The sequence below is a fragment of the Zootoca vivipara genome, chromosome 7, assembly GCF_965207765.1.
Source record: "Zootoca vivipara chromosome 7, rZooViv2.hap1.1, whole genome shotgun sequence".
NCBI classification, from domain to species: Eukaryota; Metazoa; Chordata; class Lepidosauria; order Squamata; family Lacertidae; genus Zootoca; species Zootoca vivipara.
Genome location: NC_142590.1, coordinates 85,750,048 through 85,773,490, shown reverse-complemented (window position 1 = coordinate 85,773,490; position 23,443 = coordinate 85,750,048). Strand labels below are relative to the sequence as shown.

The 23,443-nt window shown below is 46.5% G+C and overlaps 2 protein-coding genes across 2 annotated transcripts; both read left to right on the top strand.

Annotated features, from left to right (window-relative positions):
• The first annotated feature begins 582 nt into the window (after positions 1-582).
• On the top strand, positions 583-22,879 carry HRH3 (histamine receptor H3). Its single transcript, XM_035123227.2, has 3 exons — positions 583-829; positions 13,852-14,018; positions 21,789-22,879. The coding sequence occupies exons 1-3, from the start codon at positions 583-585 to the stop codon at positions 22,674-22,676; spliced, it is 1,302 nt and encodes a 433-aa protein (XP_034979118.1). The 3' UTR covers positions 22,677-22,879.
• LOC148685169 (DNA-directed RNA polymerases I and III subunit RPAC2-like) lies at positions 9,044-9,974 on the top strand. Its single transcript, XM_088673586.1, has 2 exons — positions 9,044-9,085; positions 9,679-9,974. The coding sequence occupies exons 1-2, from the start codon at positions 9,059-9,061 to the stop codon at positions 9,877-9,879; spliced, it is 228 nt and encodes a 75-aa protein (XP_088529712.1). The 5' UTR covers positions 9,044-9,058; the 3' UTR covers positions 9,880-9,974.
• Positions 22,880-23,443: the final 564 nt, after the last annotated feature.

The following is a 23,443-nucleotide window of genomic DNA, read 5'->3' as shown; positions in this document are numbered from 1 at the left end:
GCTGCTAGCCAATGGCTGTTCAGCATGGAGCTGTCCACAGAGGAGCTGGTGCTGCTCGGACTCGCATCCAGCTCCAGGGTTAGATGCTTGGCTCCACCTTTCGGAGGCAAACCTCCGCTTTCGCCCAGAGGCTAGCCAGACCCTTCGCACGCTGAGCGAGAACCTGCAGCCCCAAATCCAGCAGAGTTCTTTTCACTTACTCTCCCTTCGTGGTTCAGCCTCTCAGCGAAATAAAAGCGCGGCAAGAAGAAAGCAGGGGCAGAGAGGAAGAGAGAAAGGACCCACCTCCCCACCGGGGGAAAGAACTGGAGACCAAAAGACCGAAGAAACAGAACCTCTGTGTTTTATCATCTCCACGAGAGCTGTTTAGGAAACGAACTGCTCGTGGGATGGGGTCGAGTCATCTTTCGGGGTGCTGCTGAGACTTGTGGGGTGCTGGGTGTGGGTCTACAATGCAGGGGCAGTTGTCGTTGAGTCTGCCCGGCAGGAGCCAAGCCCCGGCAGCAGGTGTGCCGTCCCGCTCCCTGCTGGAGGTGGCTCGGACAGTTTCCAGCCTGAGCCGCGGAGCCGCGTGGTGCTGAAATGGACAGCTCCTCTGTGGCTCTGCCCCTGAATGGCTCCGGGAGCCAGGAGAAGGCCGCTGGGGACCATCTCTCCGGACGCTTCTCCACCATGTGGACCGTCGTCCTGGCCGTCCTCATGGCTTTGTTGATCGTGGCTACGGTCGTTGGCAATGCCTTGGTGATGCTGGCTTTTGTGGTGGACTCCAGTCTGAGGACGCAAAACAATTACTTCCTTCTGAACCTGGCCATCTCCGATTTCCTAGTAGGTAAAGTACCACACCTCGGCTTCACCTCTCTTCCTCCGTGGCTCATACTTTTGTACGCTGGTCTAACCCCGTTAGGGAAAGGGATGGCGCGGTGAAGGTCTTGGCAGGATGCCGTGGAGAAGACGTTTAGTTTTATTCTGCAAATCGCTTCTCAGGAGGAATTAGCGGGGAATGGGGGCCTAAGGGAGATTTTCGCCTTCCCCCCTCCCATTGGGGCACAATTCCAAGTTGTTAAAGATTGTTCTTAGAAAGATTAACTCGTCTGCTTATGCCTTTTAGAGCCAGGCTATAGCATTTCAAACAGCAGAGAGTCAAATGCAACTATATGTAACAACAAAAGGTGGGCAGGGTTAAGAACTACTCTGGTTATCAAGTCAGTTTTATATAACCAGATGTTTTTCTTTCCACTGTGGAACCACTGTGTAGAAAAATGACACTTTTTCTCCCTTTCATAACTGATGTCTGCCCTGCTGCTTGGAACTAAGACAATTGCAGCATTGTTTTTGGTGCAAAATCCCATGAAATGACATAAAGTTAGCCTTATCTGAGATCAAGGGGACTCATTTCCAAGTAAGGGGAATCTGCTTAGGTCCAAAAACTTTGGATTCACTGTGTTGCAGATCGCACTTCCAAGAATATCAAATGTACCTGTATGTATGCCCAAGAACACATTAAATTTACACTGAAAATTAATCACCCATGAATACATTGGGAGGGGTCAACTACTCCCATAGAAGGGGTCCTAAGGTGTGGATTGGATTCAGAGGGGGCATGGAGGGGAACTGGGGCTCAGAGGATGTGCACTACAGACCATTTAACTTCCCAATTCCCTCCCCCCCTTATGCTCCAGGAAGGGTCCTAGGTTCAATCCCCAGCATCTCCAGGTGCTGCTGCAAAAGACTCTTGCCTGAAACCCTGGAGAGCCACTGCCGGCCAGTGTAGACAATACTGAGCTAGATGTACCATTGGTCTGACCCAGTATAAGCAGCATTCTTATGTCCCTCTGTGCCATAGAGAAGCATGCCATAAACTACTTGTTTTCATTCAGCACATCAGACTTTCCGCCATGGATGGCTGAAGGCTTGGACCTGTTTTCTGTGCACACACAGCTCCTGGGTCCTGCCAGTTTTTGTGAGGATAAAGCACAAATCACTCTGGGCCACTCTTATTTTTCTCCGAGTGCAAAGGTTTCTCCACCCTTAAAACGTAGGTTCCCAAGGACAGGCACACATGGACAGCATCCAGCTTTAGAGAGATACAGTAGCTGCTTCCCCATAAAGTGGTTTACTTGGTGCATGTTGCTGCCTACCTGTTACCATGGCTTCCCTTACTCAGATCTCTATCTATGTATCTATCATACAGCTCAGAACAAAATCTCAGCAGGGACTACTGTTTCTGGAGGAGCAGGGATGTTAACTTTTGTGGGCTCATTTTTCAGGGAATGGGGGCAAGCATGGTCATCTTACAGAAAATGAAGATACTGGTAGACGGAATATATAATTCTACAGATGGCTGGTGAAATTATGCAGATATCCCTGACAGTCAACCCAATATTGCGACTCATTCCTGGGGTGACTTCCAGTATTTCCAGATGTTGGTTGAGCATGTACCACCCCCACTTTTGCCAACAAAGAGTAATGACTGTCCTCCAACGGCACTCATCTCCCCACTTTTTTTTGCGGGGGTCAAATCCTGGATTTCACCTTACAGTGGCTAAGAGCAAAGGGGACTCTTTCTGTGCCATGAGGCACAGTTCCATATGGCTGTGATCATTCTCTAGATGCAAAACCTCTGAAATGCAAATTGATGGATGTGCCAGGCAGCCTGGGGGCGAGGGGGATTAAGCAAATTGGATGTCAGTGTAGATGTCTTACTGATGCCAGACTAGGTAGATGATGTGCCAAAATGGATTATATGAAAGGGTACAAGGTGGACTAGTCCCTTGCCAAATGATTTGCAAGCAGAAATAAACTCTGGGATTATCCCTCCAGAACAATAAGCCTAACCTTTTTTCTTTCTTTCTTTGCATTGCGAAAGTTGATGTTAACATAGGGCAGATACAAAAACAGAATTATGTTTCTACACAGCAGGAACATTATTTTTACTTCATGAAACGTCAGGACTGCTTCAAGAATTTGTTGGGATTTTCCATCCACACATGTCTATTCCTAAATCACATAAAACGTTTTCCTGTGTGACTGCTGTGCACATGCAAGTATATAATGTGTGAAAACAGCTGTTGGAGTTAGACGGCAAAGTAAATAATTGGTTTTGGCCGCAACCCTGTGCAAACTCGGCTTCACAAATCCCCTTGAGGGAAAATAGGAATCAAGGTGTCATTTCATAGTTCAGTTGCATGCTGCAGAGTGGACAGAGAGAGTCAGCAAGATTCAAACACACACACACACACACAAACTATTTTAAGAATGTGTGTGTTAAAACAACAACCAAAATAACTATATTTACTTTCATATTTTTTATCTCCTTTTTCAGGAAAACCTTTCAGGCAACTGACAGCAAAGAATAGCATATAACAGCAGTATCTTTAAAAATGCAGGAATACAACATTAAGACAGAAATTAAAGCCGTCATCTACTAAAAGCTAGCGAGAAGAAAGCCAACATTGTAGCTGCCAAGTGCCTGTTCTTGAGAGATTATTCTACAAGTTCGGGTGGCACCGCTGAAATGTCCCTACCCCTGGCCAAAACTCACCTTTCTTTCAAAGGCAGGGGTAAATTAAGAGCTTCTGGTGACTGTAGGTCTAAATTAATGGGCAGGTTCACATCAGAGTGGGTGATCCTTTCAATATATTGATCCCAAGACAAATATGTCTTAGGTTATATTAGATGTTGTAGAATGGAAGTGAATGAAGGGTGTTGTTGTTGTTGTTTTTCTTAAATACTAGAGAGAAATGTTTTTAGTAGCCTTCCATCTAACTCTCATGTTATAAACCAACTGCAGTTTTGGACTAGTCTCCAAGGGCAACCCAATGAACAGTGCACTGCAGTAGTCAAATGAGGGCATTTCTGGAGCATGGATTTCACCTATTATCTCTATAGTGGTGTTATCAACATGCATTCCCTCTCCCCTTTTTTATAGTAAGAGTGTCCCCCGCCCCTACCGTTGGCATGTATACCTAATACAAAGACAGCCCCATTTAACTGCATATAGGAAAAGTCACTGGATATGTAATGAGCAGACTAGAAATGCAATAATTTGAAACATCATAGAGATGAGCTCCTGGTTTTACCTGTTTTGTTTGTTTTTAAAAAAATCAATTTATGTGTACACTTTCCTTTGAAAATATCAAGCCAGCTTTGTGTTTACTGACAGACCTGATTGTAACAGAACTTCATCCAATACACCATCTTTGACAGGGCACTATTTTTTTCTCCTCTTCATTTTAGATAAGAAAAGCTTGTGTCCAATAGCACTGCTCTTTCTCTCCAAATCTGGTGCTACCCAAGCATTTGTTGCTCCTGAGATTGACCAGAAGTGCCTGCCTGGCAAAATGTCCTGACATACTCGGGTGATTTAGGAGCACAGGGGATTATTAATAAAAAAATATTGTTATCATTTCTCCTAGAAAGTAGGACTCTAATCCTTAAATAATAAAACAGTACATTTCCTAGCACAATTCAAAGTGTTGGTGCTGACCTTTAAAGCCCTAAATGGCCTCGGTCCAGTATACCTGAAGGAGCGTCTCCACCTCCATCGCTCTGCTCGGACACTGAGGTCCAGTGCTGAGGGCCTTCTGGCGATTCCCTCACTGTGAGAAGCCAAGTTACAGGGAACCAGGAAGAGGGCCTTCTCAGTAGTGGCACCTGCCCTATGGAACTCCCTCTCACCAGATGTCAAAGAGAAAAACAACTACCAGACTTTTAGGAGACATCTGAAGGCAGCCCTGTTTAGGGAAGCTTTTAATGTTTAATAGATTATTGTATTTTAATGTTCTGTTGGAAGCTGCCCAGAGTGGCTGGCTAGTCAAGCTTTGGAGACATGAGGGACAACTAGCCATGATAGACTCCATTTCCACTGCCAGAGACCAGTTTTTTGGAGTCACAAATGGGTAGAATGCTATTGCACTTAGGAACTGCTTGCAGCCTTTACATAGCACAGTTGGCCACTGTGAGAACAGGATATTGGGTTCAGGATAGATGGGTCATCGGTCTGATCCAGCAGAACTTTCCTCCTGTTCTTACAGGCGGTATCCAACTAAGCTTTACTCAGAGTAGATCCACTGAAATTAATGGACCTAACTTAGTCATGTTCATTCATTTCAATGGTTCACTCTCAATCAAACTTAGTTGAATGTCAACCTATGTTTTTAATAGTGTTCCTTCAGATTATCTTGGTGATTGAACTGAGATAACAGGTATTAGGCAGTCCTTAAGGCAGAATTTTCCAAACTGGGTGCGTGGCACATTAGTGTATCCCTGCGCTCCCTGCGCTCCTCCTGGGGTTGGAAAGGGGTTAGTTTAACCTCTGGTTTGCTAGTAAAGCTGAATTGCTGTGTCGCAAAATGATGCATGTCTAAAACGTGTGTCACCAACCAACATGAAAAGTTCAGAAAGCTCTGCCTTACGGTATCTGGAAACCAGGCTGTACAGGTTTAGGTCTGTAGCCTGTTCTAGATGGTGCTTCACTTCTCTTAAAGGAACAGGTTCATAGCTTGAAGGTGCTCATTTATCTGGTGTATTTCCAGCATATTCAGGTAACCACTGTGGCAAGCAGTGTCTTTGCACAGTTTCACCAGCTGTGCTCGTTCCTGACCTGGCCACAGCGACACAGGCCTGCTTGGACATGTCCAGATTAAATTAATGTAATACATTCTATATGAGGCTGCCCGTGAGAGTGTAGACAAATTTCAGCTGGTGCAAAATGCAGAGTGTTACTTGGGTTAGCCTTTGCAGAACACATTGCTTTGATTTAGTGCTACTTGCATTGACTTCCAGTTCTTTTCCAGGCACAATTCAATATACAATTGTACCTTGGAAGGCGAACAGAATCTGTTCTGGAAGTCCGTTGGACTTCCAAAACGTTCGGAAACCAAGGCGCGGCTTTCGATTGGCTGCAGGGGGCACGGCAAGGGGTTATTACTTTACAATTTAGCACCACTACCCCCCCCCAAAAAAATCCCCCACCATATAACCACAAGACAAAAATAAATACCATCCTTCAAAACCTCATGAGATACGCCGGTCACGGAGGGGGGGGGGACAAACAGAATAGATCATGGATCGGGACACATGGGGGCAGTCACAGGGATTAGCCACAACGTCTGACGTAGTCGAAACAAAATAAAAAAAACTCCTTCCAGCAGCACCTTAGTTGGTCTTTAAGGTGCTGCTGGAAGGAATATTTTTATTTTGTTTCAACTGAAAACAGGCCTTTTCCAGCAACAAGGCCCAATGAATAGGGAGCAGGGATACGTAAAGGGTCAGAACAGGGTGGGGGGAGACACAGGGATGAAACCTGCCCTCTCCACAGTATCTGGCCTCGACTCAGGGGGACTCTGAGGCTCAGGGGGATCTGAAGGGGGGCTATTACCTTCCATTTCACATATACTACGACTGAATGCAACCCTCTGCGTCTTTTTTTTTATAAAAAAAAACAACCATGCACTTTCTCTCCCCAGTTTAAGTCCTCAGACATTTGCAGTGCCCAATTCCCCCCCCCCAATTTACAATCCCCTACCTTCCCCTTGCCACTTCCTGGGTTTTTTATGGAACTGAACAACTCGGGTGCTTCAGAACGCGCCTTCTGTTGCCAGGCCCTTGCAGGGCCAGACAGAGGCCCGGGCCAGGTGACCGAGGCCCCCTTTAAATTCGGAGGCCTGTGCCAAGTTGCCCATATGACCCCTCCCTTCTGTCTGGGCCTGTCTGTTGCTACAGGGCTGTGGGGCTTCGCTATTTGACACCCACCCCCCGTCGGGATTTTTAAAGTAGTTCTCTGGGTCCCAGGGCGCATCATCACCCCCGATCCTTAATCTAAATATATAGAAATGTTCACGATGCGTGCGCAGGAGATACAGGGGGGAGGGGACAACAGAGGGCTCAGACAAAAGTAAATACTGGGAAATGGAACCCAGAAACTGACAGCTCCTTCTCCAAAGGTGGGGGCCAATGTAGGAGGATACCAGGGGTAGGGGCCAACACTCCCCAGGGACAACAGAGGGAAGGGTATCCTACCGAAACACAGGGATGAGCCGGGGTGGAGGGAGGAGGGGCCGGATACGTCATGGATCGGGACAGGGTGGGGTGGGGATCACAAGAAAGAACCACAGCAACGCGTGGCCGGGTCAGCTAGTTTGTAATAAACCCCTAAAATTGCTTGGGGCAAGGCTCTCTGAAGGACTGTGTATGTCCTTATCAGCCTGCCCACCCACTACTTCTTTCATGGAGGCCTTGCTTCATGTCCCTCTTCCTTCAGAGGCTTGTTCGGCTGGGATGACAATGGCCAAGCAGAGGGCCACATTTGCTCTCCTGGCCTGATGATCCCCACTCCTGTAAAACAGTGGAAGGGATAAGAGGCAAGAGCAGCAGCAACGAGAATTAATTTGCCATGATGGAAGGGTATTTAGCAAGAGTTGTCTATGTAACTTCAAGGTATAATCTGGGCATACTTCAAGACAGTATACTCTGTGTGGGGCTCTCTTTGAAGATGGATAAGAAAATGAAGTTGACAGTAGCTCATCTTCCATCAGGGTATAAAAACACAGGCAGATTCAGTCAGTTCTTTGATGACTGCACTGGCTGTGAATTAGGCATCCGTCTCAATCCGAAGTATTGGTTGTTAATTAAAATAATTGCTAAATAGCTTGGTCCCAGCTAATTACTAAGGGATACTTTCACTCATGTCAACAATGGCTGTTTTTGAACATGGCTGATGGTCAAGAATGATAGTAGTTGTAGTCCAAAGCATTTGGAGAGTGCAACATTGTGTGTGTGTGTGTGTGTGTGTGTGTGTGTGTGTGAGAGAGAGAGAGAGAGAGAGAGAGAGAGAGAGAGAGAGAGAGAGAGAGAGAGAGAGAGAGAGAGAGCTGCTATATCCTTTGCAGTCCTTACTCGACTTGAAGTTCCCAGAGTACAGGGTACACAAGAAGCCCTTTAAAGGTAATATCAAGGCAATATATTTCTGAGAACTCTATCTCAAATGAATTGCTGAATCAAATGATTAGACATTATTTTCATCCCTGCTAGTGGGGCTTTGTAGAAGCATCTGGCTGGCTTTGGAAACAGAATGCTGTTTTAGATTAACTCTGGGTCCCATGCAGGAGGGCTCTCCAGAGAGAGAGAGAGAGAGAGAGAGATTTTTTCACTTTAACAATGAGCTAAAACCTTTCATACTACAAATCTTTAATAAAGCAATGTTCCTTGCATAAAACCAAGGTTGTCAAGCATTTGCATATACAGTATGCTCCATTTCCCCACTCCCACCCCCATTGTACTTCTCTTCTTAGGAAGAAACCACAGCTTCTATTCTCACTAGATCTCCAAAGGTAACATTTGGAAGATCTGCAGCTTTTTTAAACATATTTTTTTGTCAGCCTCAACCATAGGTTCCTTTTACTTATAAGCTCCACGCCTGTGCCTCTCTAATGGTTGGAGACACTAATTTGACCCCCTATTGATTGGTGAATGCACTAATTATTGCTGCTGCTTTAATCTTATCAGCAATATGAATGATCTGCACGCACCATTTATAATGGTAGCTCCTAAGAAAAGCTGAAAACTTTGTCAGCAATATGAATGATCTGCACACACTATTTACTAATCTTAAAACGGTGGCTCCCAAGAAAAGCTAGGAACTTGTCTTATCAGTTTTCCTTCTGGCTTCCATTCATATGTACTATTGACATGGCCAGGCCCTTGCAGAGCCAGGCAGAGGCCCAGGCCAGGTAGATAATGTGCCCCCCCTTTCCCCCCCTGGGGATCACTGAAGTCTTATAAATAAGTAAGTATATAAATAATTTTTACAAAAGTTATGCTGACAAATGATTTTATTTCAAGGCTTGAACCGTATCTGCATATAAAGACAAAACAGAAAATACAACAGTGCCTTTTAGGTCCTCTGCGCTTGGCGGCCTTGCGAGAAAGAGGATGGGGGACGAGGAGGACGGGAAGAAGCCGCAAGTGCTGTAGATGGTACAGGCAGAGGGGACAGATAAGAACTGTTTTATGTTTGTGCTCCACAATGAGGACCACACCCTTGGCAACTCCCTTAAACATGATCATGAAAAACCCTGAAGATACAGTGGTACCTCACAGATGAAATTAATTCGTTCCGCGAGTCGTTTCGTAAAATTTTGTCTTGCGAGGCCCGGTTTCTCATTGGAATGCATTGGAATTTAATGAATGCATTCCTATTCAACTTGCCTCCACACACACACACACACACACACACACACACACACACACACACACGCAAACACTCAGTGCACTGTACTGTACCCGCTTCTCAGCTGATCAGCGCTGGCGGTGGCACTGAGGGGGCCGATCCCGGCCCGGCCCGAGGGCGAGCAGGAGAAAGCGTGTGGTGGCGCTGAGGGGCTGATCCCGGGCCGGCCCTAGGGCGAGCAGGAGAAAGCGTGCGTTGGCGGCGCTGAGGGGGCCAATTCTGGGCCGGCAATGGCAGCAGGTGGCAGCGGATCCCCAAGGGTGAGCGCGGCATGGCAGCGAGGGCAAGGGACTTTACTGTAATGCGTCCCTATTCGTCTTGCGAAGCACGGCCATATAAAACTTCGTTTTGCAAGACGCCTCGCACAACGCAAAACACTGTCTTGTGAGTTTTTCGTTGCGCGAGGCATTCGTCTTGCGGGGTACCACTGTATAGCTATATAGATATAGTTCTGTAGATATAGCATCACCCATCCTTCTGAAAGAAAAATAAACCTCCGCATCCAGACCAAAGGAGGCCTACCGGCTGTTGATATATTACAGAAGGGGCTGGAGAATCTCATGGGTGTTTGCCAGCACATACTCAGCAAATTTGAGGCAAGTGTGGAAGAGTGCAATGCCAAGAAGGATGTGACTATGGAGGAAGCATAGTCTTGAGTTCCAATCTGCTGTTCAGTCCTGGCCACAGAACTTAGTCTGCTTTGGTTGTCCTGATGGATGGCCTTTGCAGAGTGTGGGACGGGGAGTGTGACCTTGCTCCTGCGTCTTGTTATCTCATTGGCATTTGATGCCGTTAACCATGGTATCCTCCTGGACAGGCTCCAGCAAATGTGAATTGGGGGCAGCGGGTCCAAGCCCATCTTCAAGTTTAGTATTTGATCGGCAATTTCTTTCGGTGACGGAGAAATAAGTTTGAAATTTGTATTGAAAATCTGCTTAAGGAGGAGCACTTCCCTCTAAATTTCATCACGGGAAATATGTTTCGAGTATCGCAAGTGAAGCAAGCCCAACCCTCCCCCGGGCCTGTGGAGGGTTTTCAATTGGCCTCCAGGCCGTGGGAGGCCTCCAAGACCTTCACAACTGCCCGGAGCCAGCCCCCGGCATCCTCAGGATGCCCAGCAGGTCACATCCCAGCCCCAAAATTAGGTAAGAAACACTTACCTAACGAAGACCAAGAGCAGTAAAGCTGCTAAGAAAACAAAGGTGAGCTTGGGCCGAAAAGCCTTTGCCCCACCCCCAGCTATAGAAAGATGGGTGACAACCAGCCAGGTAAGCCCACCTACCCTGGGGGGGGGAGTGGAAATTTTTGGGATTCTGCAAGGGATTTTGGGATTTGTTTACATGAGTCTGCCTTGTGCCTTTGTTTACGTGAGTCTGCCCTTTGCCTTTGTCTCTGGGGTTCAGGAGCTAATCAAGAAAGGAAGCTGCAGTGCAATAGGCTGAGATAAGACAAGTGAGCCTGACCGAGGCCCCCTTTGGAATCGGAGGCCCGGGCCAAATGGCCCATATGGCCCACCCTCTGTTTGGGCCTGGACATGGCTCCAATCCAACCAAGGTTAGGCATAACTGACAGTGCCATCCTAGCCATGTCTACTCAAAAGTACATGCCACTGAATTTGTACACTTGAGGGTATGCTCTCAATATGTACACTTACTGCAAAGAAGACCCACTGAACAATGTAAGTCCCTGTGAAAACAAAGGGACCTCACCCAGTTATGGTTATCCTCTTCTTCTTCTTCTTCTTCTTCTTCTTCTTCTTCTTCTTCTTCTTCTTCTTCTTCTTCTTCTTTATAACATGCCCATCTGGCTGGGTTTTCCCAGCCACTCTGGGTAGCTCCCATCAGAATTAAAAGCACAACAAAACATCAAACATTAAAAACTTCCCTAAATTAATGGGCTGCCTTCAGATGTCTTCTAAAGTCAGGTAGTTGTTTATTTCTTTGACCTCTGATGGGAGGGCATTCCACAGGGTGGGCACCACTACTGAAAAGGCCCTCTGCCTGGCTCCCTGTAACCTCACTTCTCACAGGGAGGGAACCACCAGAAGGCCCTCGGAGCTGGACCTCAGTGTCTGGGCAGAACGATGGGGATGGAGACATTCCTTCAGGTATATCTGGATTGCAGCCCATAATCTGAAGTACTCTTTACTGCTGTATTTGCCTGTGTTGGACAATAATACCTTAATGCCTTTTGGACTCCACGGGATACATAGAATCTTATCAGCATGTAGCAAGAGTGAAAAAATTTCTCTTGGAGAGATGAAATTAATAGCATTCCAAAATATCAGTTACATAATTAACATTAAAAACTGGAACAAACACGGGGAATTGATACAATTTTCCTGGCAAAGTGGTTTGGCTTTTGCATTGTTGTTAGGATCACAACATGATTGATTGATTGATTGATTCAGTTATAATTAGGCTTCTAGCCGTACATAACTACCCATTAATTGCTCTCGTTCTTTATGTATCGGCTTATAAACGTTGCATTGGAATGAGTGTGTCTTGTGGCTTTTCAAATTATTTATACTATAAACTGTGAGATTGGCACAGTACATTTTGTTTGTATTGACGACCCTTTTTAAAAGTCTAGATGGGCTTTTGGGGATGAGGCCTATTCCCCAAACCAATTTGTACCAAGGTTGGGAAAGTAATGGAGCCTTTGAGACAGGTTGTGAAATGTTGCTCATGATTCTATCACCTGCAAAAGCTTTAGAGTGGTCACATTACTTCATTTCCAATCAGTGCCTATCCCGTAACTTCCTGCTGAATTCCTGCAACGTTTTATATCACAAATGTTCTGGTTCATTTTTGTTCCACTTTCATTGCTCTATAGCCCTTCCAAACAGCAGTAATGTGGAAGTATTGGGGAAGCATCGCAGAACAAACTGAAGCAAAATAAACCCACTAGTAATGCGCTGTTATTGTGTCAAGAACATGTTTCAGAATACAGCTGCAGTCTGCAAGTTTCCCTTAACGAAAGTGAAATCACTGTCTTCCCATTGCAGAATGGCTATGTTTGCCGTGCTGTGAAGAAAAGCAGTCAACCTGATCAGGCCAGAACAGGGATGGGGGCGGGGGTGCCAACTTGACTAAAATATTGTGGGGGGCAGATAAGCCCAGCCTCTCATCATAGATCACATGACACGGCACATGCACACAATTTGAATACAATGTGCATCCACTTTGGGGGAGCCCAGCCCCTGGGAGTTGACTCCTGTGAGTGGAGGGTAGGTGGGACAATTGGCATGGGTTTATGATTTTGGGGGTGCCTACTGCAACTCTCCCTGGTAGAGGCAAAGAGGGACCCTTTGGCAAAGATCAGTGAAACACTCTACATTTCCCACCTGGCCTGGGTCTATAACCAGCTTCACACAGCCTGAGTCTGTTCCAGTCCCATCCCATTTCCCATAGCACAGGGCTATTAATGGACAGAAAGGCAGTGGGCAAGTGGGGGAGGCGTGGAATGCAAAGAATAGCCCAGAAAATGCTATACATGGTTTTTATTGCCAGTCCATTACAAAATCTTGGGTTTACTCTCCAAAGTGACGACTCCGAATGTATTCTTAGCTGTGCCCCACTCACCTTCGTTTCTCGTTCTCGCTGCACTGGCACATTTCAGCAGAGATTATCGTACAGTAGTGTAGCACATGCTTTGCATTCAGATGGTCACAGATTCAGTCTGCAGCATCTGGTGAAGACTGCTGCCTGAAACCCCGGAAAGTGGCTGTCTGGTCAGAGCAGGCATTAGTGAGCTAGATGAACCAACCTTCTGGTTTGGTAAAAGGTAGCTTCCTCCTGTGTTCAGTTTGCCAATTGTTCATTAGTTCTGCCCACAAGTGAGCCAGGGAAAATAACCTGCATGGTGCTGTTTGCTTTCTGTGGTTCAGTCTGTGTGGAAATAATTAGAATGAGATTTAGCAGGATGTTCACCTTTCACCCCTTCCAGCTCAATGGTTTTGTGTACCGGTATTCTGTGAAACGGGAAATTTGTAATCAGTAGTTGTTGTTGCTGCTACTGCTGCTATTTTTAATGCTGGCACAAACACATAGACTCTCTGGCCCCTAGTCCCTGGATGGTGATCTTCCGTAGCCTCCTAATTTTGGAGACAGCCTTATCTTTCTTCCTTAGCCATCAACTCCTGCCCCCAAATAGTACGACTACACTTCTTTCTCTAAACTCTCTGTGCATTTCCCCCTCTGCTGCAAATGAATGTCCACTTTCCTAACAGCAGTTTCGGAGACGGTCAGCATTTTGTGACTGATCCATCCCAATCAACATTTGTAATATCACAGCAACTCATGGAACGGTTAAGAATCTGATTGGCAGGCAGGCAGGCAGTGGAAGTTTGTGAGCTGTGCACAGTCAGCGCCCTCTTTGTGAGGCCAGAATGCAGCAGAGGAAACACAAAGTTGGTGGTGGTGTCCGTCTGTCTCGAGAGACAATGGAGTGCACCTCTGGGTGAAGTGAAATTGGTGCCACAGCGGCACAGAAGTGACCTCTTTGGGGCATTAGCCCAGGCAGTGTGTATGGAGGTCCTGGGGTGCCCAGGTGACACGACTCACTTCCCGGCCTTGCTGATGTGGTTCAAAGGAGACATAAAATGAACTCTCTCATTTCAGGTGCCTTTTGCATTCCACTTTATGTGCCCTACGTGCTCACTGGCAGGTGGACTTTTGGAAGAAGCTTTTGCAAGCTCTGGCTGGTGGTTGATTATCTGCTGTGCACCACGTCGGTCTTCAACATTGTGCTGATTAGCTATGACAGATTCCTCTCGGTAACAAGAGCGGTGAGTAGTGCCTGTGCAAAAGAGTTGATTGTCTCTGATGGATTGCTGCTGTTTGTTTGCCTATTCCCCTCTTAAATTTTGCCCCTGGTCCTCTAGCCTTATCACCTGCTTCTCTGAAATCCTGTATAAAAGAAAAGAAAATGAAAGACAAGGAAGATTTATATTTCACAGTGTAGGAACCTAGGAAGCTGACTTATACTGAATCATAGAATTATAGAGTTGGAAGGGGCTTTGCGGATCATCTACTCCAGGCATAGGCAAACTCAGCCCTCCAGATGTTTTAGGACTACAACTCCCATCATCCCTAGCTAACAGGACCAGTGGTCAGGCATGATGGAAGTTGTAGTCCCAAAACATCTGGAGAGCCGAGTTTGCCTATGCCTAATCTAGTCCGACCCTCTGCAATGCAAGAATATGCAGCATCGAACTTGTGATCTAGGCGTTATCAGCACCACGCTCTAACCAACTGAGCTATCAGGCCAATGGTCCATCTACTTTATTATTGTCTACAGTGACAGTCAGTGGTTCTCCAGAGTTTCAGGCAGAGGTCTCTCCCAGAGTTACCTGGAGATGCCAGGGATTGAACCTGGGACCTTCAGAAAGCAAAGCAGATGCTCTGTCCCTGAGCTGTGGCCCTTCCCAATGCTGTATCATGCTAGAACCAAATTCACAGGCGGGGCTGGCCGCTGACCAGAGGCAGCTCAGCACCAAGGAAGTTGTGGCCTGAGTCCCAGCCAGCAGGAGAAGCAGCAGAGCGGGGTGGAGCACAGGGACAGATATTCAGGAAGGCAGAAGCCATTCCAAGCCAGGGTCTGAAACTGGCACAGCTAAAGAAGGTGGCAACTGCTAGGGCATGTAGGGGCCAATATCAGGAGCAGCTGGTGCCTTTTGGAGGCATCTACAATTCCTTTAAAAGGACCTTGTGATTCTAGCCCCTTCTGACTGTAGGATAACCATCTTCATATAACCAACATGCTTAAGCTTATCGTAATTAATGCACAAAGGGGTTAAAACTATAGAATAAGCTGTCATCCCAGGCTTAGTTCATCTTAAGAGGGGCTACCTTTGTTCCCCTCAGACTACCAGAGAACCTCAATGTGTGAGGACGTCTGAACTGGTTGCTCCAAGCTCAGACCGCATGGCTCTCACAAGCCACTCTTGAGTTCCTATAGCAATAATTAGGGATTTCCACCACTTTGTAATAAAGTCACGTTTTACTGCTTATGCAGCTTTTCTGACTGGTGTGTGGAAAAGCACATGAAACTGACCTTTGAAGCGTTTGTAAGTAAACCATTTTTATCTTACCAAACGTGTGGTCTTTTCCCTATTCTGGGAGACGAGGAAAGTTTTGGAACTGACAAGGGCATATTTGAAGGTTCCAACAGCCTATATTTCCATGCTTTGCTTTGCTGTATATTTTGTGATTTTAAATCTCTGCTGGAGTTCTCTCACCAAAGAGAATGTGGCCCAAACTTGGATCTTGGCATCCAGAAATTCTCCTTTGTATTTCCCCCCCTTACAGTCAGAGGACATCTGTTTAAAGGACAATTGTTGGAACAGAGCAGAAGGTGTCCTGCTCACCAATGCTGTAACTGTCTTTCCTGTTCCAAGCAGAATACCCACACCATACATTTAAAGCAAACTGGGAGTTGCAGTTTGTTAAGTGTGCTGGGAATTGTAGCTCTGTGAAGAGTAAATTACAGTCACCAAGGTTCTTTGGGGGAGGCTATAGCTATTCAGATACTACGGTATAAACGCACTTTAAATATATGGTGTGGGTGAGACTGCAGGAAGGATCACTTTCAGAAATATTTGCTTGATATAGTCTGCCCACTTGTGTGCACAGAATTCTGAATTCTTGCTACCTGAGATTTGATTAAAGCTAGCAGCAGCAAAACAAGTGACTGGTCAATGGTAATGATGCATAATTATCACAGTCTACATTTTTCTGCATCTCATTTCCTCCTGCTTACCATTCCTGCTCCCCAGCCCCATGTTTAAATATACATACAACTCAGGACAATACACCATGGATATGACGAAATGGACTATAGTCCATGGAAATGTAATGCCATAAACTATGTTCGTCTTGTGTCGCAAGACTTTCTGCTATCTTATTACAACAGACTAGCATAGCTACCCTTCTGGAAACAAAACGAAACAAATATGCAGCTCTGTACTTAATGTGCAGGGTTTTGTGACCGATTGTAAATGTTCGTATTTCCCCCCTTTTGGGGTACATGTATTTACACACACACACAAATGCAGATAGCTAAAGGAAAGACCATTAGGTCCAGTCGTGACCGACTCTGGGGTTGCAGCGCTCATCTCGCTTTATTGGCCCAGGGAGCCGGCATACAGCTTCCAGGTCATGTGGCCAGCATGACAAAGTCACTTCTGGCGAACCAGAGCAGCGCACGGAAACACCTTTTACCTTCCCGCTTGGAGCGGTACCTATCTATCTACTTGCACTTTGACGTGCTTTTGAACTGCTAGGTTGGCAGAAGTAGGGACCGAGCAATGGGAGCTCACCCTGTTCGAACCGCTGACCTTCTGATCAGCAAGCCCTAGGTTCTGTGGTTTAACCCACAGCGCCACCTGCGTCCCTTAGCTGGGTGGTAGAAGGGGAGAAAGGCGCACATATGAGAGTGACAAATAATGAAACTGGACTTTGTATGAGTAGAACCATAGAGAAAGTTCTACCCTCTGGTCATAAACCCTCCACCATGACTGCCTTTAGTTTGATGGCCATGCTATCTTCCTGTTTTCAAAAATTTCAACACAGTCATGAGGACTAGAAAGTTAACTCTTAAAACTCCCAAAAGCTAGCATTGGCAGTATTACCAGAGGGAGAGAACCGGATTTTGTGCAAGAACCCAGTTTTCATCCTTTTGCGGCAGAAAAAACCTTTCAATGGCAATGATAGCTAAGTGGGTAGGTAGCATGTCAAAATAAAACTAAAAAGAAGAAGGAAAATAGGAGAATGGTGTAGCTGAAACATTTCTTTATAATAGGTTATCAGAGCTATGATGGAGCAAAAGATGATGGAAGATTTAAAATACTAAAAATGGCATTTACGAAGGATTGCTGTGTACATGTTGCCAACTCAATTTTCCCACCAGGTGACAAGCAGAGATAAACCACATAGAAAACTAGGAGCTATGCACAGCAGCAGAGCAAGTCGGTCAGGAACCTGGGGTGGCGTGCGTGCTCTGTGCCCAGGGGCAGGGCCAGCTGCCCGTGTGGCGAGGCCAGCTGGGGCAGGAGGTTCTGCAGGGCCTCCGAGGAGTCTGCCTGCCTCCTCCCACTCGGCTGCCCTACCGCTGAGGGGGAGGCGGCGGGTGAACTGTTTGAGACAGAAGAGACACGTGGCTCGGGTGTGCTGCAGGCCCCACGGTGAGTGCCGTCTGGCATTTTGTCACCCCCCCCCAGTGGTGACACCAGGGGCAGACTGCCCCCACCGCAACCCTTGTCTCCGCTCCTGCCTATGCAGCAGTGAAATATGTGATCAGCTGCCTGCCTTTCACTCGTTGTTATTGTTATGGTTGCAGGCCACCCCAATATCTGAGCGCCGTGAGATCCGAGGGGTTTCCAGGCGCTTTCCCGGGTTTTGGTTTCCTTGGAATGAGGGACAACTGAGACTGTGGTCTTTTTAGGATATGTGGTTTATTTACACATATATACAACCTGAGCCTACGGCGGAGGGGTTCACAGCGGCAACACTTTGTTTCTCCCATAGCTGCAGCCTTGGGTTCAAACAGAAGTCGGACATTGCTCCATCTATCACTACGGTAGTTTGCTGCTTTGCCTCTATGTAGTTCACATCACTGCAATTCTCGTCCCTGTCTGTGGAGGGAGGGGAGCCCCCATCCATTTTCCGCCTCGCACCTTAATCCCCCATCACCTCACCAGGAAGCTGTCTTGACTATTCCGGGAATTAGAAGTCTTGCTGGATCCAGGGATTAGAGGGGTCTGGCATACAGTTTAACACCCCAAGCTCATATCATCATTCCATGTTTTCCGTTTATGACATGCTTCTCTGGGCTAATTAGAAATTCTAGGCAGTTGATTAGGCTGAGAAAGTGTGTTTTAGTCCATGAATGAAAATGTGTGTGGTTCAGATTTGGGTTTCCTCCATCCAAGGCTTGCATTTCAATCACTGCACCCCACTGGCAAATCAGACCATTGATCTATCTAGGCCACTATTGTCCCTACACTGACCCTCAGCAGCTCTCCAGGCTTTCAAGCAGGGAATCTTTCCCAGTCGTACCTGGAGACATCGGGGATTGAACCTGGGACCTTCTGCTTGCGAAGCAATTGCTCTTCCACAGAGCTATCACCCTTCTTCCCCTACTGTAAATGCCAGTTCAGGTATGATGCTGAGGCAAACCTCCAAGTGTTCGCCTAACAGGCCCAGTCAATCAGGGCATATTTATATATGACATGTTTACGGACGTGTATTTATATTAAGGGAAACTACTCCTGACTTTAATTAGCTTTGCATCTAGAATGAAGGCTTATTAAACATGCAAATTGCTTCATCCAGAGATTGGGAAGCTGATCAGCATCAGGACTGCAGCGAGCACAGAGGAGAAATTTAACCCTCTTATGGTTCTAGGCAAAAACATCCATGCCATGCTAGCATTTGCACTGAGAAGAAATCCTTGCAGCGGTGCCAAGTCAGGGCAGAGCCCACCATCATTTTCCTGCACACTCAGGAGCTTGGGGAGTTGCCTTGTAGTGAGTTAAACCATTGGCCCATCCAGTTTAATATTGTTGGCACTGACTGGGAGAAACTCTCCAGGGTTTCTTGAAAGGGACATTAGCTCAGACAGTAGAACACGAGGCTCTGAATCCCAGGGCCGCGGGTTCAAGCGCCTCGTTGGGTGAAAGATTCCTGCATTGCAGGGGGTTGGACTAGATGATCCTCGTGGACCCTTACAGCTCTAAATTTCAATGAATCTATCTGGAGATGTGGAGGATAGAACATGGGACACTCTGCATGCAAGGCAGGTGCTCTATCACATACCCCACAAGTGTCCTGTTTTAAGCGAGACACGCTGAATCACAGAAGCCTCTTGGGATCCCAGAATGTCCCATTTTTGGGGTCCAGTGCTCTGGCATGAGTCCAGAGCACTGAAACAAAAGATGCTCACTCTGGAACAAGTCATCAGGGTCAGGTCAGAGTGCTGAGACAGAAGGGGCTCTGGTGCGATCCTGCTGACGACTGCCGGAGCACTAGACCGGAAGCCACGCTCCTCCTGGCATCCCAATTTTGGGGATGAAAACGAGGCTACAGCGCCTCCCTGCACACAAAAATCCTCTCTATTCTTCTCCTGCCCGGGTTCTATCAGCCAAAAAAAAGATGCCATTTTTAAGTTGCTAGCCTAGTGGAAGGAAGCATTCACTTTTTAAATGTCCATCTTGATCCATTAGTGTGTGGCTGTCGAAGGCCAAAGAAATCACTTCCATTACCCCAAGTCCCTCCTACATTTCCCTCATCCCCTTTCATTGCTGCTCACAGCAGTAAGTCTGGAAAAAAGCAGATATATAAAGCTGGCCATTAACATAAGTAGCTAATCTGCACTTAACAGTAAGGCTTTGAAGAGGAAAGTTCAGTGGGAAACATCAGCAGATGCGCTGAAAAGAATGTGTGCTCGCCTGTTTCTTTTGTTTGCCTTAGATCACATAACACAAGTGAAAATTGTGTGTTAGTCTTTATGCAGCAAAAAGAATTATGGTGGGTGGAATTCAACATTGTGCCAGGTGGAAGGGTCCCTTATGACCTCCCGTCCCTTGTCCCACCTGGTGTTCTGGGGGTTCTCCCAACACACACAGCGAGCCAATTTCAGGAGGCATGGGGAGGAAGTGAGAGAGGGAATGTCCCATTGTGTAAGTGGAAGTTCCCACTCAGGGCTTTCGCCAATGTGGCTCACTAGGCTAATACCCCCCAGAGAGTCCTATGTAGAACCTTAAAAACCATCATTATGTATTATGGTGAAAGCATTTGTGGATTACAGTTCTCTTCATCAGATACATGATGTGTTATCCTGAGCTGCAGATACGTATGTGGAATGTACTCCCTGCTGAAATGCAAGAGGCCGCCATCTGTATTGGCATTCTGTGGGCTTTTGAAAACACACCTGTTTGCATCGGCATCCCCTTGATCTAGCCACTCCCCTGTTTTACTTGCTGTTCTATTTTCATTGGATTGTTTTATTGTACATTTTTAATTATGGATATTTATGCCAACATAACTCCCTCATCCTGGCTTAACCTGGGCTAAGCTGGCAGAATTTAAGCCAATGGAGTTTACACCCACATAAGTCCCCCAAAGGGGTGCATTCTGGAGGCAAGACAGGGCAGGAAAACCCAACCATTTCCTTATTTTTAAGCGCAAAATATCTTTGTGGACCTCTGGTGGTAGGATCATCATGGCCCGAGATAAACTCAAATGGCTGCACTAAAATTCATTTCATTTAGCACGATGCATTTCAGCACATGAGTTAATGAACGAATTGATGGAGCATCAAAAAAAACCCCCACCTTCAAATATTAATAAATGATATGTAGCAGGTTGAGAGACTAAAAGCCTTTTTGTGCTTTTCACACTAATGATATAACTAGCATTGCTTTATGCAAATGCATTGAACATGTTCTGTTCTTTTTTTTTTTAAAGTACAGAACATGTTCCAGAAATTGTGAGATTGCTGCATAGCAGACTAAAACAGCTCTTCTTTTAAGCCATTTGTTCTGTCCAGATGATCATGCAAACCTCCAGTGCTAATACGCCCCCCACTGCTCTTGATGGGTATGTAGCTTCGGGGGAGGGCACTTCTGGATCCTTTGCTGTCGGTTGAGGTTCAGGTGGCCTCAGTAGTGCAGAGTGCCTTCAACCACCTAAGGCTGCTTGCCCAGCTGCACCCCCATCTGGGCAGGGATAGCCTAACTTCTGTCATCTATGCTCTGGTAGCCTCTAGCTTAGATTACTGCACCACACTAAATGCAGGGCTGCCTCTGAATACAGTTCAGAAACTTCAGCTGGTGCAGAATTCAGCAGCCATCTTGCTCACCAGGGCAAGATGGTTTGAGCAGATTACACTGATCCTGGCCCGGCTGCACTGGCTGCCAATTACCGGTAGTTTCTGGGCCCAATTCAAAGTGTGCTGGTTTTGAACGACAAGGCCTTAAACAGCACAGGACTGCAATAATTCAAGAACCATATGAACCAACCCGGACCCTGCAATCATCTTCATGTCCTTCTTCATGTCCTTCATGAACTTCTCCTTCTTTCAGAATTTTGAATGGCTAACCTGAAATTTCTCAGAAACGTTTTCTGATATTGTTGAAGCCTCTCCCAATACAATGCCTGTGGGTGCAATGATACCCTTGAGCTCTTCTGTTGTCGCCCCCAAAGCCTCTCAGCCACCCCACTCACTGCATCACAGAAGTTACCCTTTTCTCCCTTGAGAAGTACATATTGCTGAAGGAGGAAGTTGGAAGAGAGACACTCTGTCCCACTTCCTCTTTTGGCCCTATGCACTTTTCAAGGTTCAGACTCCTTCTACTGGGTGTGACTTTTATACAGATCACTTGGGAAAGTGAAGTGTGTGCCTGCTTGCTTCCTCTTGCTGTGCCTTGGGTGGGGCTGGTCCAGGAGAGACAGGCAAGAAGTGGTACCCACAGCACTTGCTCAAATATCCAAGTGCGCCCATGGCCCTAAAAAGGTTGGTGATCTAAAGAAAACAACTCCATGTTCTCCCTTTACAGGTGTCCTACAGAGCTCAGCAAGGGGACACCAAGCAAGCCGTGTTCAAGATGGCGATGGTGTGGGTCTTAGCCTTCCTGCTCTATGGACCTGCAATTATTAGCTGGGAGTACATATCCGGCCGAAGCATCATACCCGACGGGGAATGCTACGCTGAGTTTTTCTACAACTGGTATTTCCTCATCACAGCCTCCACGATCGAGTTTTTCACCCCATTCATCAGCGTCGCCTTTTTCAACTTGAGCATTTACCTGAACATCCAGAGGCGCACCAAAGCCCGCTTGGATGTGGTGCATGAGGCTCAGAACCAGAACTTTGTGGAGGAGATCGAAATGAGCCCTGAAGCCAAGCTCTCCATGAAATGCTGCAAGTGGGAGCAGAGGGATCTGGCAGAAACTCTGGGTGTCCCAAAATGGGACGCCCAAGACGAAAGCAGCAAAGAGAGTACGAATGTCAAGTATTCGAGCACAGAGAGCTCTGGGTTTACTGGCAGCAAAGCAAAGCTTTTCATCAAAAAGAACTACAAACACTCAGCATCTACTCTTTCTCTAGAGAAACGGATGAAGGTGGCTTCCCAGAACATGAGCCAGCGTTTTAGGCTCACCAGAGACAAGAAAGTAGCCAAGTCTCTGGCCGTTATAGTGGGGATTTTTGGCCTCTGCTGGGCACCGTACACTCTTCTCATGATTATCCGAGCTGCATGTCACGGTCATTGTGTCCCCGAGTACTGGTATGAGACCTCCTTCTGGCTCCTGTGGGTCAATTCTGCCATCAACCCTGTCCTTTACCCCCTCTGCCACCACAGCTTCCGGAGAGCTTTTGTTAAACTCTTGTGCCCCAAGAAACTCAAGATCCAGCCTCACAGTTCCCTCCAGAAATGCTGGAAATAACCAGTTTCAATCCATTGTAGGCTAGAAAGGATACTTTCTTCTGCCATATTGCTCTGCAGGAGTTTGCTTCCCATGAGAGGTGTTGCTTTTGAGAGGTGTTGAGCTGCTGTGGGACTAGGAACCTACCAGGGTTATATACCCTGTAGGACAGGGTGGGTAACCTGCGGCTCCTAAGGATGGGGAGGAAATTTGATTCCAGATACATTTAAAGGCAAACTTAATTCACACTTTCCAAAGCAACAGGATAACTGAAACACAGCCACCATTTGAAATTCACTTCTGCAAATGACAGTTATCTGGCCAAGTCACATGTGTGTGGGGGGGGGACCCTGCATATACAAGGGGAAAATGTGAAATATCCACGCACGAGTGAAAATAGCATAGAAACATGCATTATATTAGGGAAAACTGATTTGCAAAGATATGTCTATTGGGCAAAAATTCATACAAAGATACATTGAGTAGGAGAAATTCATGCGAAAATGCTGATAACTTTTCATTAAGATTATTTTTTTAAAGAAGAAACAATTCACAGGTTGCTGCAAAATTGTGGAAAACTGAATTTAAGATTGGGGGGGAAACGAGAAATTGAGGGAACTGAAATGGACATGTCCATTCATCCCTAGTGGCACTCCAGATGTTGTTGGATTGCAGCACCTAGGAACATAGGAAGTTGCCTTACACAAATTTAAAAATATTAGTGCAAATAGCTCTGCATCTACTGCACTGACAGCTCTTCAGCATGGAGGATGCCACTGAGCTTCATG

What these genes read in the sequence shown, in the direction of transcription:
- LOC148685169 (XM_088673586.1), top strand. Translation starts at nt 9,059, where the DNA reads ATGATCATGAAAAACCCTGAAGATACA. An exon ending in TGAAAAACCCTGAAGATACA is followed by an intron (nt 9,086 to 9,678) that starts GTGGTACCTCAC and finishes ATATAGATATAG; the next exon opens with TTCTGTAGATATAGCATCAC.
- HRH3 (XM_035123227.2), top strand. Translation starts at nt 583, where the DNA reads ATGGACAGCTCCTCTGTGGCTCTGCCCCTGAATGGCTCCGGGAGCCAG. An exon ending in CATCTCCGATTTCCTAGTAG is followed by an intron (nt 830 to 13,851) that starts GTAAAGTACCAC and finishes CTCTCATTTCAG; the next exon opens with GTGCCTTTTGCATTCCACTT. An exon ending in TCCTCTCGGTAACAAGAGCG is followed by an intron (nt 14,019 to 21,788) that starts GTGAGTAGTGCC and finishes CTCCCTTTACAG; the next exon opens with GTGTCCTACAGAGCTCAGCA.